The 17656-nt window shown below is 46.8% G+C and overlaps 1 protein-coding gene across 1 annotated transcript; it reads right to left on the bottom strand.

Annotated features, from left to right (window-relative positions):
* Nucleotides 1-17095: 17095 nt before the first annotated feature.
* Nucleotides 17096-17302, bottom strand: SMIM45 (small integral membrane protein 45). The gene has a single exon (XM_068242677.1). The coding sequence runs from the start codon at nucleotides 17300-17302 to the stop codon at nucleotides 17096-17098; it is 207 nt and encodes a 68-aa protein (XP_068098778.1).
* Nucleotides 17303-17656: the final 354 nt, after the last annotated feature.

Raw genomic sequence — 17656 nt, 5'->3', positions numbered from 1 at the left:
TGGTTCTTTGTCTTCTGGTTCTTCTTCTGGTTCTGGTTCTTCTGGTTCTTCTTCTGGTTCTGGTTCTTCTTCTTCCAGTTCTTCTTCTTCTGTTTCTTCTGATTCTTCTTCTTCTTCCTCCTCCTCCTTCTTCTTCTTCTGGTTCTTCTTCTTCTGGTTCTTCTTCTTCTGGTTCTTCTTTTTCTTCTTCCGGTTCTTCTTCTGGTTCTTCTTCTTCTGGTTCTTTTTCTTCTTTTTCTGGTTCTTCTTCTTCTTCTTCTGGTTCTACTTCTTCTGGTTCTTCTTCTTCTTCTTTTTCTTCTGGTTCTTCTTCTCCTGGTTCTTCTTCTTCTGGTTCTTCTTCTTCTTATGGTTCTTCTTCTGGTTCTGGTTCTTCTTCTTCTGGTTCTTCTTCTGGTTCTTCTTCTTCTGCTTCTGGTTCTTCTTCTTCTTCTTCTGGTTCTTCTTCTTCTGCTTCTGGTTCTTCTTCTTCTGCTTCTGGTTCTTCTTCTTCTGGTTCTTCTTCTTCTTCTGGTTCTTCTTTTTCTTCTTCTGGTTCTTCGTCTTCTGGTTCTTCTTCTGGTTCTGGTTCTTCTGGTTCTTCTTCTGGTTCTGGTTCTTCTTCTTCCAGTTCTTCTTCTTCTGTTTCTTCTTCTTCTGATTCTTCTTCTTCTTCCTCCTCCTCCTTCTTCTTCTTCTTCTGGTTCTTCTTCTTCTGGTTCTTCTTCTTCTGGTTCTTCTTTTTCTTCTTCCGGTTCTTCTTCTGGTTCTTCTTCTTCTGGTTCTTTTTCTTCTTCTTCTTTTTCTGGTTCTTCTTCTTCTTCTTCTGGTTCTTCTTCTTCTTCTGGTTCTACTTCTTCTGGTTCTTCTTCTTCTTTTTCTTCTGGTTCTTCTTCTCCTGGTTCTTCTTCTTCTGGTTCTTCTTCTTCTTATGGTTCTTCTTCTGGTTCTGGTTCTTCTTCTTCTGGTTCTTCTTCTGGTTCTTCTTCTTCTTCCTCCTCCTCTTTCTTCTGGTTCTTCTTCTTCTGGTTCTTCTTTTTCTTCTTCTGGTTCTTCTTCTGGTTCTTCTTCTGGTTCTTCTTCTTCTTTTTCTGGTTCTTCTTCTTTTGGTTCTTCTTCTTCTTATGGTACTTCTTCTTCTTCTGGTTCTTCTTATTCTGGTTCTCCTTTTGGTTCTTCTTCTTCTTCTGGTTCTTCATCTTCTTGTTCTTCTGGTTCTTCTTCTTCTGGTTCTTCTTCTTCTTCTGGTTCTTCTTCTTATTCTGGTTCTTCTTCTGGTTCTTCTTCTTCTGGTTCTTCTTCTTCTTGTTCTTCTTGTTCTGGTTGTTCTTCTTCTTGCTCTGGGTCTTCTTCTTCTTCTGGTTCTTCATCTTCTTGTCCTTCTGGTTCTTCTTCTAGTTCTTCTTCTTCTTCTGGTTCTTCTTCTGGTGGTTCTTCTTCTTCTTCTTCTTCTGGTTCTTGTTCTGGTTCTTCTACTTCTGCTTCTGGTTCTTCTTCTTCTTCTGGTTCTTCTTCTTCTGGTTCTTCTTTTTCTTCTTTTGGTTCTTCTTCTTCTTCTTGTTCTTCTTCTTCTTCTGGTTCTTCCTCTTCTTCTTTTTCTGGTTCTTCTTCTTCTTCTTCTGGTTCTTCTTCTGGTTCTTCTTCTTCTTCTGGTTCTTCATCTTCTTCTTCTTCTTCTGGTTCTTCCTCTTCTTCTTCTGGTTCTTCTTCTTCTGATTCTTCTTCTTCATTTTTTTGTGTTCATATTCTTCCTCTTGTACCTAACTTAATGTTTTTCCCTTACAGAACTAAACTGTAAAATTTGTTCTTCAACAGCATAGCTAAATTTGTAGCGTAATAGCTAGTGGCGCATGGCTGCAGTGCATAATTCTGTGGACCGTGGCGGTGGGACCACAGACAGCAGGAGGTTAAATACAGCAGCAAGAGGAGGAGGAGGAGGGACGTGTGGCAACAGGCAATGTAGTAGGCCGTGGCACTTAGCGTTGGTACCACAGCTGTAATAAACACCATACAGCAGGAGGCTCCGGACAGCAGTTGTGAAGCGCACATTGTGTCCAATACACAACTGGGACAGCACAGTGTTCAACCAGACACCCCAGAATAATTTTTTTTTTATTTTTTTTACACAAGAACAGAAATAGTAGTGTAAGGAAACGTGGAAAAGCCGCTGTGTGTGCTGATAGCATGGCGACTGATTCCGCGTCCATCGCGGCGGTTTGCACGCAGGAGCGTGCGTCTGGTACTGTGAGAGAACACGGAAAAACCGCCGCGTGTACTGATAGCAAGGCGGCTGGTTCCGCGTCCAGTGCGGCGGTTTGCACGCAGCAGCATGCGTCTGGTGTGGCTGCGTCTGTTAGTTCACACAGATTCTGGAATACGCGCGCGCGTGCTGAGAGGCAGAACTTTTATGATGGCCAAGGGGGGATCAGCTGACCAGGCAGGTCAGCTGACCTCAGAGCAAGTAACTATTGGTCTATCACTTAGGGGTGGCGCCAGAGAGCACTGCTCTATATATAGATAATGCTGGCCAGTCACAAGTTGTCTGCCATTGCGATCACTACGTGGAAGCACTCAGACCTTAGTCAGATCCAACAGTGTGCTTGAACCAGGAGGACCTGGGAATTCACACTGAGCCAGTTTACTTGTGTTATCATTCTGTTATACTTCAGACTAGTTCCAGGGTGTAGAGACCACAGACCTCACACCCAAGATTAGGGAACTTGTGTTATCATTCTGTTATACTTCAGACTAGTTCCAGGGTGTAGAGACCACGGACCTCACACCCAAGATTAGGGAACTTGTGTTATCATTCTGTTATACTTCAGACTAGTTCCAGGGTGTAGAGACCACGGACCTCACACCCAAGACTAGGCATTGCTTGATTTCTGTTATGACCTATTGCTTTCTTGACTATCCCTCCGCTCTCTGATTCGGTACCACGCACATCTGATTATCCGTTGCCAACCCTGCCTGCCTTGGATACCGAATCAGCCTTCTGTCTTTGTACTTTATCTGTCCGTGTGTTGCCGACCTGGCTTGCCCGACCTCGAGAGCTATCTCTCCCCTTTAGGAGATAGTCTCCAGATCAGCTAGTGACATCCACCTTCAGGTGTCACTCACTCACTGGCCCTTCCTACTTTCAACCTGAGACTCCACCCCTTGGAAGGTCTCAGGCTGCTGGAAGGTTCTCGTGCTTCTCTAAAGAGCAGTATTGCCCATACTGCCAAGGATCACCTGCTCATCAGGTGGTTTACTCAAAGTCATTACTGTTGCACCAAACACTCACGATATATACAGGTGTCCAGAGGTTAGTACTATATCTGTATTGTTGGTGATTCTGCAGATCATCAATAATCAGGTATATATCTGTATTCTTGGTGATACTGCAGATCACCAATAATCAGATTCTCTCTGTGTGCTGACACCGATCGTTACAGAATGGCAGACCAAAACAAAATAGACGCACTTAACAGCCGTCTGAATTCACTCACCACCTCGGTGGAGAATTTCATCCAAGTGCTGGACAGTCATCAGACCCAGATCAACGCCTTGTCTGGGTCTGCACGTGTCCTACAGATGGCTGTGGATACAGTGCGATCTCCTCCAGGGACAGACTTACGTATGCCTGTGCCCGAAAAGTTTTCTGGCCACAGATCTGACTTTCAGAACTTTAAAAAACGAGTGTTATCGTACTTTGAGTTGAGACCTAATTCTTCGGGAACCGTGGCACAGAGAATTACGTTCATTAAGACTCTGTTGTCAGGGGATTCCCAGACCTGGGCATATAATCTTCAGCCAGGGAATGAGGCTTTAGCCTCGGTTGGGGAATTTTTTAAAGCTATGGCTATAATTTATGATGATCCGGACATTGCCTCTACCGCTGAGCGGAAGGTCAAGACTTTGCGGCAGGGCAGGGATCCGGTTGAAGTTTACGCAGCTGAGTTCAGAAAATGGGCAGTTTCGGCTAGATGGGGCTCATTCGCACTTCTAGACTGTTTTTTGTCAGGGCTGTCAGACCTCGGTCTCAGAGCTAATGTTGGGTCATCCTGAGCCGAAGTCTATTGATGAGGCCATTTCGTTAGCAGTCAGGGTTGATCGTCGCCTACGTTACCAAAGACATACTCGGAGTAGGAACAATGTGAGATATGTTTCCTACGCCGCGCCTCCATCTGTTTCATCCCCACCCGTTTCATCTTCACCAGAACCAATGCAGATTGGTCGGTCGAAATTGTCTCGGGTGGAGCAGAGGCGCAGAAAAACTGAGCAGCTCTGTCTATACTGTGCAGAGGAGGGTCATAGAGTACAGAATTGTCCCAAGAAGTTGGGAAACGCTGCCGCCTAGGTGTAGTCGGAGGTAATACCCTAGGCGTGCAGTCGTTATCTCTAGATGATAAACGTTTGCTCCTCCCTTGTACTATATCTCTATACCTTGGAAGGGTAAGACAGAGACTACTGAGGCCTTCATTGACTCTGGCTCAGCAGCCAATTTTATGGATTACGAATTTGCTAAGAAATTGGGGATCCCTATTTTTCCGTTGTGGCAGTGGATGATTCTCCTCTGCAGAGTAAACACCCTCTGTCTCAGACCCCAGATTTAAGGGTTACGGTGGGGGTGTTACATAAAGAGAATCTACAGTTTCTGGTCTTACGGATGACAACCTCCACGATCATTCTTGGTATGCCATGGTTACAACTTCACTCTTCTCAGATCAATTGGGCTACAGGTCAGCTAACGAGCTGGTCTACCCATTGTTATCATCATTGTCTAGTGAAGGTAACATTGGGTAAAACCAAGATTCACATGGAAGGGTTGCCAGACCAGTATTCAGAATTTGCTGACGTGTTTTGTCCCAAGTCAGCAGATAAACTTCCTCCGCACCGTCCTTTCAATTGTCCCATTGATCTCAGGTCTGGTTGTATGCCCCCTAGAGGTCATCTCTATAATTTGTCTGGGCCAGAGAAATTAGCTATGAAGGAATCCAAGAAAATTTAGCTAAAGGCTTCATTCGTCCCTCTCGGTCACCAGCAGGGGCAGGATTCTTTTTTGTGAAAAAGTAGGATGGAGGCCTCCGTCCATGCATTGATTATCGGGGCTTAAATAAAATTACAGTAAAAAATCGTTATCCTCTGCCTTTAATAGACGATTTGTTTACCCAGGTCACCAATGCTAAGATTTTCTCGAAGCTGGATTTAAGGGGTGCATACAACCTTGTGCGTATCAGGGCCGGTGATTAATGGAAGACGGCCTTTAACACACCCGACGGGCATTACGAGTACCTAGTGATGCCGTTCAGGTTGTGTAACGCCCCGGCCGTCTTCCAAGAGCTGATTAACGAGGTCTTTAGAGAGGTATTGGGCAAATTCGTCTTAGTGTACTTAGACGACATACTAATTTTTTTATCCAACCTCTCAGAACACAGGAAACATGTTGGGTTTGTGTTACGGAAGTTAAGACAAAATATGCTGTATGCTAAGTTGGAAAAGTGCATTTTCGAAGTGACCTCTGTCGCATTTCTGGGGTACATAATCTCGACCTCTGGCCTCTCTATGGACCCTAGAAAAGGTTTCAGCTGTCTTGGAATGGCCCCAACCTGTAGGACTGAAAGCTCTCCAGAGATTCCTACTACTACAGGAGGTTCATAAAGGGGTACTCTACGGTGATTTCACCTCTCACCAGTCTCACCAAGAAAGGGGCAGATACTCACCACTGGTCCCCAGGGCCCATGCTACTTTCTCCACTCTGAAGAAATTGTTCTGTTCTGCACCCATACTGAGACATGTTGACGTCACCTTTCCCTTTATTGTGGAGGTAGATGCCTCATAGGTAGGGGTAGGGGCTGTGCTGTCTCAGCGTTCCAGATTGCAGGGAAAACTGCATCCTTGTGCCTATTTCTCCCGTAGGTTTTCACCCGCAGAGAAAAACTACGATATAGGCAATAGGGAACTTCTAGCCATCAAATTGGCCTTTGAGGAATGGCGACATTGGCTAGAAGGGGCAGAACATACCATTACTGTTTACACTGACCACACGAATTTGGAGTACATTGAGGGCGCTAAGAGACTTAGCCCCCGACAGGCCCGGTGGTCGTTATTTTTCTCAAGATTCAGAATTGTAATCACGTATACCCCTGGTAGTAAGAACATCAAGGCTGATGCCTTATCCAGGTGTTTTGAGCCCGAGACAGCACAGCCCTCAGACCCAGAGACCATTGTCCCTCAGAAAGTGGTCCTGGCAGCCACTAAGACCTGGAAAGACTGGGCTGTCACTTTAAGTCCGTTCCAACAAGATGTTCCAGAGGGGAAGCCTGAGGGGGTCATGTTTGTACCATTGCCTTTTCGCCTACAACTGTTGCAGCTGTTTCATTCCCACAAGAATGCTGGGCATCCTGGGGCCACCACAACTCAGGATCTCATTGCTAGATGTGCTTGGTGGCCATCATTGGCAACAGACTGTAAGGAGTATGTAAGAGAATGTGCAGTGTGTGCTAGGAGCAAACCCTCCCGTCGGGCACCTGTTGGAACATTGCAGCCTTTACCAGTTCCGAGTGAACCGTGGACCCATTTGTCTATGGATTTTGTGGGCGAACTCCCCAGGTCTGAGGGCATGATGGTCATTTGGGTGGTAGTCGATCGATTCAGTAAGATGGCTCATTTTGTCCCCCTGAAAGTACTCCCCTCAGCCCAGAAATTGGCTGATCTCTTCATCCAGCACATTTTCCGGCTGCATGGCATTCAGGAAAATATAGCGTCAGATCAGGGAGTCCAATTTGTATCCAAGTTTTGGAGGGCATTCTGCCATCAGTTGGACATGGAGCTTTCTTTTTCATCAGGCTACCACCCACAGACCAATGGCCAGACCAAAAGAATCAATCAGTCCCTGGAACAGTTTCTGAGATGTTTTGCCGTTTGCAGAATTTGCACACAACAACCTGAAAAGTTCCTCTTCAGGATTTTCCCCATTTCAGGTGGTGACGGGAAGGTCACCTAAGTTTACCCCATTGCCAGTGGCTTCTACTCCGTTTCCAGCCCTGGAGAATTGGCAGAGGTCTTTAAAACAGATTTGGGGAATGGTTAAAAGAAATCTGGGGAGGGCTTTTCAGAACCAGGAGAAACAAGCTGACAGGAGACGTTCCATAGAATGGGAATTTCTTCCAGGAGACTTGGTCTGGGTGGCCACACGACATTTGGCTCTAAAGCAACTGTCACCCAAGTTAGGTCCCAGATTGTGGGTCCTTTTCCAGTGACCAGAAAAATCAATAATGTCACTTATGCCATTGATCTCCCTACCAGCATGCGAGGTGTGAGATCATTTCATGTGTCCTTGCTCAAGCCGGCAGTACACGTGGATTCCGCAACCCCCCCCCCCCACCCCGCTGTGTTGATTGATGACCAACCGGAGTATGAAATTGAAAAGATTCTGGACTCACGGCTTGTGCAGAACTCCGTGCAGTATTTGGTTCACTGGAAGGGGTATGGCATAGAGGAGAGAACTTGGGTGCCAGACTGTCGTATGCACGCAGAGGAATTAAGGAAGGAATTCCATAACTTGCACCCTGGAAAGCATGGTGGGAAGTGTCTGGAGTCCACTCCTCAGGGGGGGGGGGGTACTGTAAGGAAACGTGGAAAAGCCGCCGTGTGTGCTGATAGCAAGGCAGCTGATTCCGCGTCCAGCGCGGCGGTTTGCACGCAGGAGCGTGCGTCTGGTACTGTGAGAGAACGCGGAAAAGCCGCCGCGTGTACTGATAGCAAGGCGGCTGGTTCCGCGTCTAGTGCGTCGGTTTGCACACAGCAGCATGCGTCTGGTGTGGCTGGGTCTGTTAGTTCACACAGATTCAGGAATACGTGCACGCGCGCTGAGAGGCAGAACTTTTATGACGGCCAAGGGGGGTTTAGCTGACCAGGCTGGTCAGCTGACCTCAGAGCAAGTAACTATTGGTCTATCACTCAGGGGGGCCCCAGAGAGCACTGCTCTATATATAGTTACTGCTGGCCAGTCACAAGTTGTCTGCCGTTGAGATCACTACGTGGAAGCACTCAGACCTTAGTCAGATCCAACAGTGTGCTTGAACCAGGAGGACCTGGGAATTCACACTGAGCCAGTTTACTTGTGTTATCATTCTGTTATACTTCAGACTAGTTCCAGGCTGTAGAGACCACGGACCTCACACCCAATCATCACCAATAATCAGATTCTCTCTGTGTGCTGACACCGATCGTTACAAGTAGCTATTTTAAGGGTGTGCTAGTGGCAGCAGCGCATAATGGAGTGGACCCTGGTGCTGGTGGTGGGAACACAGACAGGAGGTTTAATGCAGCAGCAGAAGGACATACATGGCAGCAGGCAGCCTAGGCCATGGCACCTAGCAGTGGTACCACAGCACCTAAAGAAAAACCAGGCCAAATTTTCAGGGGACTGAAGGTTGATGTTAAAAAATAATTACCAGGCACCTCATGTCCTCCTGTCGCCGACAACAGGTGCCCGGAACGTGCCTTCAATCCAGGCCTGGTTAATCTTGAGGAATGTGAGTCTGTCCACGGACTCTGTGGACAGACGAGAGCACTTCTCCATGACCACGCCACTGGCCGCACTGAAGCACCTCTCTGACAGCACGCTGGAAGGGGAGAAAGACAGGACTTCCAGGGTGTACTGCGCCAGCTCACTCCACATCTGCAAGCGCTCGACCCAGTACTCCAAGGGGTCCACAGGCTCCTCGCCACCGGCGTCAAGCCTGCTGAAGGACCCCATGTAGTCGGCCACCATCCGGGTCAGGCGCTGCCAGTGACTTTGAGAGAAGGATGCTGCTGCACGCACCTCCTCCCTCCGCTGCTCTACCGTTAGGTAGAGTGCCTTGGTCAAGGACAGCAGGTCTCCTGGGCACCTGATGCTGCTGCTGCTGGCTGCAGGCACCGGCTGCTGTGCTGGCTGAACAAGGACAGAGGGGGTGGAAGGCTGGGGGAAGGCTTCCTCCAATCGCCGAACAAGGATCTCCTGCAACTCCCTTGTTCGCTGCTCACGGTCTCCAGCAGGCAGGAACTGAGCCACCTTCCCCCTCAGCCGTGGGTCCAAGATCATGCTGATGCAGGCATCTTTCCTCGCTTGCATCCTCTTAACCCTGGGGTCTGTGCGCAGGCACCGCAGCATGTGCCCTGCCATGATGAACAGGGTGGTCCGTCCAGCAGAGACATCAGGGTCAGTGACCTCAAGTTCGCTGTCCTCCTCCTCCTCTGGCCCCTGAGCCTCTTCCTCCTCTCTCCACCCTCTCACCACTGCTGCTGCGCTCCGCTGTTCCCCCTCAACAGCAACATCCAGCACCTCCAACTCCTCCTCCTCCAACAACTCAAATTCCTGTGCAGAAGTGGACTGCGCAGGCGGCTGCTGTTCCAGCTGGTTCAGGGCCTCCTCTCCCACATCCATCAAATCACATAGTGCCCTTTCCAGCAGACAAACAAAGGGCACCCACTGGCAGAGGGATGCCCGTTCCTCGCTCACCAGGTTGGTTCCCTGCAGGAAGGGAGCCAACACCAAGCAGACCTGCTGCATCTGCCCCCACTGTGCGTTGGAGATGAGCTGGAGTTTGGTGGTGCCGATGACAGTGGCCTTAATGATGTAGCGGTGGACAGCCCTCCTCTGCTCAACCAGCCACTCCAACATCGCCAGGGTGGAATTACAGCGAGTTGCCATATCGATCACTAGCGGTGTCGTGGTAGGCCCTCATGCTGCTGAATGTAGGACAGGTTTGCTGCGGCAGCGGCTGAGTGCCGGAAACTGCAAACTATTTTCTGAGCCGCTTCCAACAGATCCTCCATCCCCTGGTAGGTGCGCAGGAACTTCTGCATCACCAGGTTCAGGACATGGCCAAGTGGGGGACGTGGGTCAAGTGTTCCCTGCTGATGGCAGCCAGCAGGTTTGCTGCATTGTCGGACACCACCAATCCGACTCTGAGGCCTGTGGGGGTCAGCCACGTTTTCTCCTGCTCCCTCAGGTAGAGGAGCACGTTGGCTGCCATCAAACTGTTCTACCCCAGGTTTCTCATCTCCAGAAGCGCTTGGCAGTGGTGGGCCTTTACGCTGCTGTTGATGGGGGGGTCGCTTTACACTGGGAGCTGCTGCTTCTCCCCTGACCCCGCGTGGTGGCACCACATAGTGGACAACTGGTTCCGTTGCTGCTGCTGTTGTGTCCGAGGATTGACCTGCTGCTTCCTCGCTGGTGCATTCCGCCAGGCTGACCCAGTGAGCCATGAAGGACAGGTAGCCGTCTGTCCCAAAACGGCTGCTCCAGGAGTCCATGGTTATGTGGACCCGCTCACTCATGGCGTGATCGAGCGAGCGGCCCACGTTCGCCATAGCAAAACAGTGCAATGCTGGGATTGCCATGCGGGAGAAGTAGTGGCGGCTGTGGATTTGCCACTCCGGGATCCCATACTGCAGGAACATTCACATGTCACTCCCTTTCTGCACAAAGGAGTATGGCAGAAGCTGGGAGCACATGGCCCGGGCAAGCAACCCGTTCAGCACCCGGATGCACCTGTTGGTGGCAGGCAGAACTTTGGTAACACCGGGAAAGGACTCGCTGAGCAGGGTCTGGCAGTGTTTGCCTGCACGGGAGGATGAGGAGGCCACTGTGGAGGGAGCAGATGAGACCACTGAGGGCTGGCTGCCCGGGAGGGGGGGGGGGCAGTGACTTTCTGCGCTCCTGCTGCTGATGCTGGATGAGCAGGAGGGTGGGATGCTCATCCAGCAGGTGGAAAATGTTTGGTCTCCACGTGGTACCCAACTTGTTGAGATTACGACCTCTACTCAGGCGGGCACCGCAACTGTGGCAAATGGGACGGGTCTTGTCATCTTCGCACACAGTGAAGTACCGCCAGACTGGGGATTTCAACTTGCCCTTCCCACTTGAGGGCTGAGGAGCTTTTTTGGCTTTGGAGGGCTGTTTTTTTTTTGGGAGGAGCTTTGGTGCAGGTGGTGGTGGTAGCGGCTGAAGCAGCAGGCTGTGGCTCCTGCCTTCCACGCCCTGTGCTGGCCGCCATGCTGCTGCCACGCCTTTGTGCCAGAGACACCTCCTCCGCCGATGACGTGCTGCCTTCACCCAACTGTGCTGGTGGTGGCACATAGGGACGATCCAGCACCTCATCATCATCACCAAACATCTCCTCTGAGCCCTCAACAAACTCCTCTGCCCCAACATCCCCTGCATCAGGCCCCTCCTGCTCCTCCTGAAATTCCACTTGTTGTGCGCCGCCAACAACAACAGCCTCCTCCCCCTCAAACTCCTCCTCCTCCTCCTCCTTGCATTCCCCCAACATCTCGTCCTCAAACTGGACAACCACATCTCTCAAAACGCTCGCGGCCCCTGGGGTGAAGAGCGAGGTCAGTGAGGGCAGGCTGGTCGCTGGGGTCGACGTGACCTCAAGCGGTGGTGGAGGGCGGCTGCTGCTGTGGACCGGAGTGCTGGTGGTGGCACTGGTGTCGCTGGCGCTGGAGGTCTGGCTGGAAATGGTGGCTTGCTGCTCTGCCATCATTTCCACCACAGCCTGTGCCTAACTTTCCACAATGGGCCGGGGACGACAACCCAAGGCAAAGATGGGTGCAACACGCTGCTGCTGCGCCTCTGCTCCCTCCTCCACAACTCTGCGATCAGTGGCTGGCGGCGGACCAATCACAGACCTGCCGGAAGTGGCTGCAGCAATGGCGCTGCCTCTCCTGGTGGTGCCTCTACCTCTGCCAGTCATCGTACAACTATACAAAATACAAATACAATAAGAAAAACAAAAAAATATATATATGTAGAAAGGGCGGGAAAGGGTGTAAACGTTAAGAGTCTGGGTTGGTGGGTGAGTGACCCAAAAAAAAATTTTTTTTCTTTATAAATACTAGTAGACAGTACTAGTAGTGTAGTCTACAGTAGTCGATAACTAACTCATGTGACTGACAGTGACAATCAAAGTCTGTCACACACGGACCCAATCAATAGGGTCATGCAGAGATGACAGGCAGTCACAGATCACAACAGATGCTGCCCTCTGTAAAGTAACTAACACAGTACTGAAGCTAATAAACTCACAGACTAACAGTAGAAATTAAGTAAACTAGTACACAACTAACTATAATCCCTAACCTACCTAAGCTAGTAGTAGGCTAAGGCACACAGACCTAACACTAGCCTAGCACAGTATACAGTATACACTACACTAGCTAACTGAACTATAACAATCAAATCACTAGCTATCTATAAAACAATATAATATATGCATAGAGAATGTGTATAGGAGGTAAAACGCTTGGTTTTAACAATGAAAAGCACTTGCTCAGACCAACAGCAGCACTGGAGATGCTCTCAGTACCGCTCAGTCACACAGCAAGGACGGGTTCCGCAACATTGTCGCTGCTTTATATAGAGGAGGGGAGGGCCAGGCTCCGCTCCTCTGTTTGGTTGCTAGGGCCTCGGCTGGGGGCCTTCTGATTGGCCCAATGACATCATCCCCTGGATACCAAAGCAGAATTCGTGATCACGGGTTAACACCCGTGATCACGGTCGAATTTGAGAGGCACTATTCGGGTAAATTTGACTTTGAATTCGGGAGCAGGATCGCTATTCGAATTCGAATTCGGCAAGCATGCAAATCTACCCGTGATCATGGGGTGAATTCAAATTCGCGAATTTGGAGAGCAACCCTGCTGACTTGGAGGATATCAATCCTGCGGAGTTGATCCGACGATTTGAGGAAATCAACCACGGGAGGTCACATGACAGATATTTGATAGCAATGTAAAAGTGTTCATTGTGAATTCTTGTAAGTGATGTTAATGTGAGAGATTGTAGAGGATTACAATCGTTAAAGTCCAAGGGAAGTTGTAACCCTCTAAAAGAGGGTCACAAGATTTTGCTAATGTATTTCAATGTGTGTGGTGACTTTAACAGCTAAGGCTAAAATTCGCCTTACCTATTAGCTTGTGGCACTAAAACGGCGCATGAGAGAGGAGCTGAAGCGCTGAAGTGGTTGCATAGACTGTTGATAGGCGAGCAAAGTACACAGAGCAGTGGAACTTTCCAGCAGCCCCGCGCGGCCTGTCAGAGATGATAGCACAGGTAAACATGCTGTAAAGTGGTTGATTATTGTACAAGAAGACCTTTGTAGCTCAACTTTCATATATAATTTCTATGTAACTTAATCTTTTTATTCCGCAGCTTTTACCAGTGTACCGGCTGTGAAGAGGAGAAGATTGTGTATTTTGACCTGTGATGTGCAAGGGAGGTGTATTTTGTTATTGAAGTGTTTCGGGTCGAGTGAAGTTACCAGTGACCACTGTTAGGTCACAAATAAATCTTTGATAATCACATCTGAGTCAGTGTCTGGTGGATAGGGATGGCTCGAACCTCCGTTTTTCATTTCGTGAACCTCGAACGTGAACTTCCGCAAAAGTTCGGTTCACGTGAACTTTCGAGATTACAAGTTTTGCAACGTCACAAAATCAGAGCTTATTCAGCCTAAATGTTCAAAGTGCATATAAAGAGAGTTATATTGTGGGAGGGTGATCTTGGTGGTATAGCTGGGTGCATTGGTCATTTTTGTGCTTTATTTTGTTTATAATTTTATTTTTCTAACCCTTTTTGCTTATTTGATTTATTCTTTATTTTGTTTATTATTTTGGGAAGCCCTATCCAAACAGGTGGTGCTTAAGGGTAAAGTGAGTGGAGTGGTGTAGTGCAAAAGGGTAAAGAGTCTGAGAGGTCTTCTGAGTAAAGTGAACATTCTTTTGGGATGCCATATTGCGAACCAACGAACTGTGGAAATTGTTCAGTACCATATTGAAAAGAGTCACAAGTTCCCCCGAGGTTTTGCTGAGCAATATAGCTTGGACTTGGCTACAAGGGACTGAAAAACTGTTTAGGAACTGAATTGCTCAGTAGACCTGCCTCTTCTCAAGCCCCTATGCCCCAGCAATGGTACTGAGATGTAAACATGCTGTAAAGTGGTTGATTATTGTACAAGAAGACCTTTGTAGCTCAACTTTCATATATAATTTCTATGTAACTTAACCTTTTTATTCCGCAGCTTTTACCAGTGTACCGGCTGTGAAGAGGAGAAGATTGTGTATTTTGACCTGTGATGTGCGAGGGAGGTGTATTTTGTTATTGAAGTGTTTCGGGTCGAGTGAAGTTACCAGTGACCACTGTTAGGTCACAAATAAATCTTTGATAATCGCATCTGAGTCAATGTCTGGTGGATAGGGATGGCTCAAACCTCCGTTTTTCGTTTCGTGAACCTCGAACGCAAACTTCCGCAAGTTCGGTTCACGTGAACTTTCGAGAACCGCAATAGACTTCAACGGGGATGCGAACTTTGAAAAGTAGAAACATTTATGCTGGCCAGAAAAGTGATGGAAAAAATGTTTCAAGGGGTCTAACATCTGAGTTTTTGCATGGATGAGTGGGATACACGCCACAAGTCCCTGGGAAAAAATCTGGACTTGATGCAAAGCAGCGTTTTAAGGGCAGAAATCACATTGCATGCTAAAATGGAGGCCTAATTTGCTTTAAAACATGTTGCATGTGTATACATCAATCAGGGAGTGTAATTAGAGAACTGCTTCACACTGACAGACCAAACTCACTGCCGCAGACAGCTGTTTGTGTAGTGACGGCAGTGCTGGACTGGTGCGCACCAAGGCGAGAGTGCAGGACATGACGGTTTTCAAGCCCATATGGTCGCCGCCAGGCTGAGGTAGCTCAATAACAGGACAACGGTGACTGTCCAGCTAATCGAATTTGGCCTGTCCACAATGAAGTAATGACCTTATTATCTTGGGTGTGCCAACCCCCCCCCCCCCCATATGACAAAGAATCATATGATGTAGATAGGACCGATTCTCCCAACAGCTTATGACTCTTTTCACATTCGAGTCTCTGCATCGAGCTCTGGTTGCCAAGCTACAATGTAAACACATATTAAGCAGCTAAGCAGAGCTAAGCTGTTAGGGCTATAACAGCGATTCCTGCTATAAGTGGGTTATACCACTGAAAACTACTTAGGCAGGAGTTATGGTTGAGAAAGAAAGTAAAGAAAAAAACAACCCCTAACAAATGGATTAGCCTCCCAGTCCGTCATCCGTCACTGTGTTACATTACATGTTGTATTGATAAAACCATTCATTTTTAAAAAAAACTTTTTACACTATTTTAGAAGGATGTTTAATAGCTTATGCATAAACCACTTTTTTTTTTTCCCTCATTCGCAAAAGAACCCCTTTAACGGCTGATCCTCCGCCTCTAATACTTTAACCACTTCCAGCAAAATGAACATTTTTGCAATCTATAGTGCAAATAAGACATTGTATAAATGCACATTTTGCAGAAGCAAATATCCAATTACACTCGCGGGGGCTGTGGGGGTGGAGGACTTTTTGTATGTGCAGCATGGGCCTATCGACATTAGTGAACTAAAGAGCTCAGCAGGACAGCCAGGTAACTGGCATTGTTTGAAAGTAAATAAATATGGTAGCCTCCATATCCCACTAATGGGTCCAGTTAAGTTTTTCCTGAGTTTTCCTCCCAAAATTTATTTTTCATGTTATCTAAAAAATAACTTTTCATCAGATGGCAATTGAAAAAAAAAACAAGTAGGTAAAAAAGTAATATCGAACTTATTGAGTAGTTTCTTCCTTGGTGGGAGCTTGTGTCTTTTATTGGTAACGTTTGAAAATATCTCCTTGGAGGGAAAAAGTCAGGAGAAAACAAATGTATGGCTGGATGGTGTAATGGTTAAGGGCTCTGCCTCTGATGCAGGAGACCAGGGTTCAAATCTTGGCTCTGCCTGTTCAGTAAGCCAGCACCTATTCAGTAGGAGACCTTAGGCAAGTCTCCCTAACACTGCTACTGCCTATAGAGTGCGTCCTAGTGGCTGCAGCTCTGGTGCTTTGAGTCTGCAAGGAGAAAAGCGCGATATAAATGTTATTTGTCTTGTCTATTGGGTCACTTTAAATACCTACGAGTCTGGGAACACACTAGTCAGAAACGCTAGGGTTGTGTAAAATGCAGCATTTATGCGTATAATGTTAGTCAATGGGCCGCATAAGAAAAGCATATAATAATGCATATGCATTTTTGTATGCCTTTTAAAATATGCGTTTTTAAAAACGCTGGTTTTTATATGCGTTTTTGAAAAATAAACTTTATTCTAATGTATTTCCGCTTCCTGTTGATTTCCTAGTGATTTGCATAAAAGGCAATAGAAAAACGCATGCAAAACACATATGCGTTTTGTATATGCGAACCGCAAACGCATTAAAACGCATGCAAAATGCATGTGCGGTAACAAAAGCGTGAACGCATAGAAAACGCATGGAAAACGCAATACAAATACACAAACGCTTATGCCTAAAAACGCAACGTTTCCCGCACTGCTAAGTGTGCAAACAGCCTAAGTCAGGAGATAAAAGTAAACAAAGCATATTTGAGGGAAAAACACATTTTACATACTTTTATCTGTAAACATACACATGTATAGCCCAGCAAGACATATCTCTGGGACAGTCTCAGTCTTTTATAATGTTCCAGATACCTTGTCCTCACCCTTTGATTGTTAACTCTTTCAAAAAAGACCTTTTCTCAAAGTAATGATCTAAAATGCTCAAAGCACTTTCCATCTGCATCTAAATGGACATTTAATGGTTTGCTGCATACAGATAATATTCATAGAGGAATAAAGGCTGTACAGAACAAAATCCTACATGGGAACAGTGGTTTGCAAGCTACAACTGCTGGTGTAAAACAAGTTCTAATAATAACAAGCTACTAGATTTCAGCTTGGCCTCTAACTGAACACAGTACTGTCTCATTTCTGTTACAACAGCTACAGACTAAAGAGGTTATTTTATTCAACAGAAACAAGCCTGCTTTTGAAACAATGAAAATGGATATGCACTTTTTCTCAATCAACAAAATGATCAAAAGACGTAATATAAGACTCATGTGTGAAACCTGTTTGATTACATAGCAGTCATACACAGCACTGTTATGTGAATATATCTTTCCCTTTCTTTCTTGGGTAAATTATACATTTAATGCTGAAAATGAGTAATCCAGTTATTTTGCAAAAAAGATAATCACTGTATACTAAACGTCAGGAAGACTGTAGGCTAAATTATCGCGCATGAGCAGAGTCTTTCGGAAATCTCTGTCCTCTAAGGGTCTCTGGGTTCTCCATTTATGAGCCTCTTTTAAACCTGGTTCAAAGTAGTAGATGCAAGCTCCAAACCCAACCAGTATAAGAATGGAAAGAACTAGGTAGCAAGGAACAAACCAGTCTAAAAATTGGGACATCTTAAGCAAGGCAAAAAGTAAATCTAAATAATGGAGTCCTTTAATTAATTAGAATTGGTTTGAAATTGTTTGCAGTAAACACAGAAAGTGCATGTTAATAGTAATTATTGCTGTACAGAAGTTCTTGCAATTTCTTTTTTTTAATTGTCATTTAGTAATTGTTGGTATGCTTACTGTGCTAGTCAACCTCATGAATTAATGGATAGTAGGTGCCTCACGTTTCCATCTACCAAAAGGTATCAATATTTTCATTGACTACATGAACAGCTACATCAAAAGCAATCTCCAATTAGCGTCAATATTTTCATCAGGGAATGTCTTTTGAGAGTCACCATCTTTCCACCTTCATAGCAT

The sequence above is a fragment of the Hyperolius riggenbachi genome, chromosome 6 (genome assembly GCF_040937935.1).
Source record: "Hyperolius riggenbachi isolate aHypRig1 chromosome 6, aHypRig1.pri, whole genome shotgun sequence".
Lineage (NCBI taxonomy): Eukaryota > Metazoa > Chordata > Amphibia > Anura > Hyperoliidae > Hyperolius > Hyperolius riggenbachi.
The sequence above is the reverse complement of the archived record's forward strand: the minus strand, read 5'-3'. Positions and strand labels throughout refer to the sequence as shown.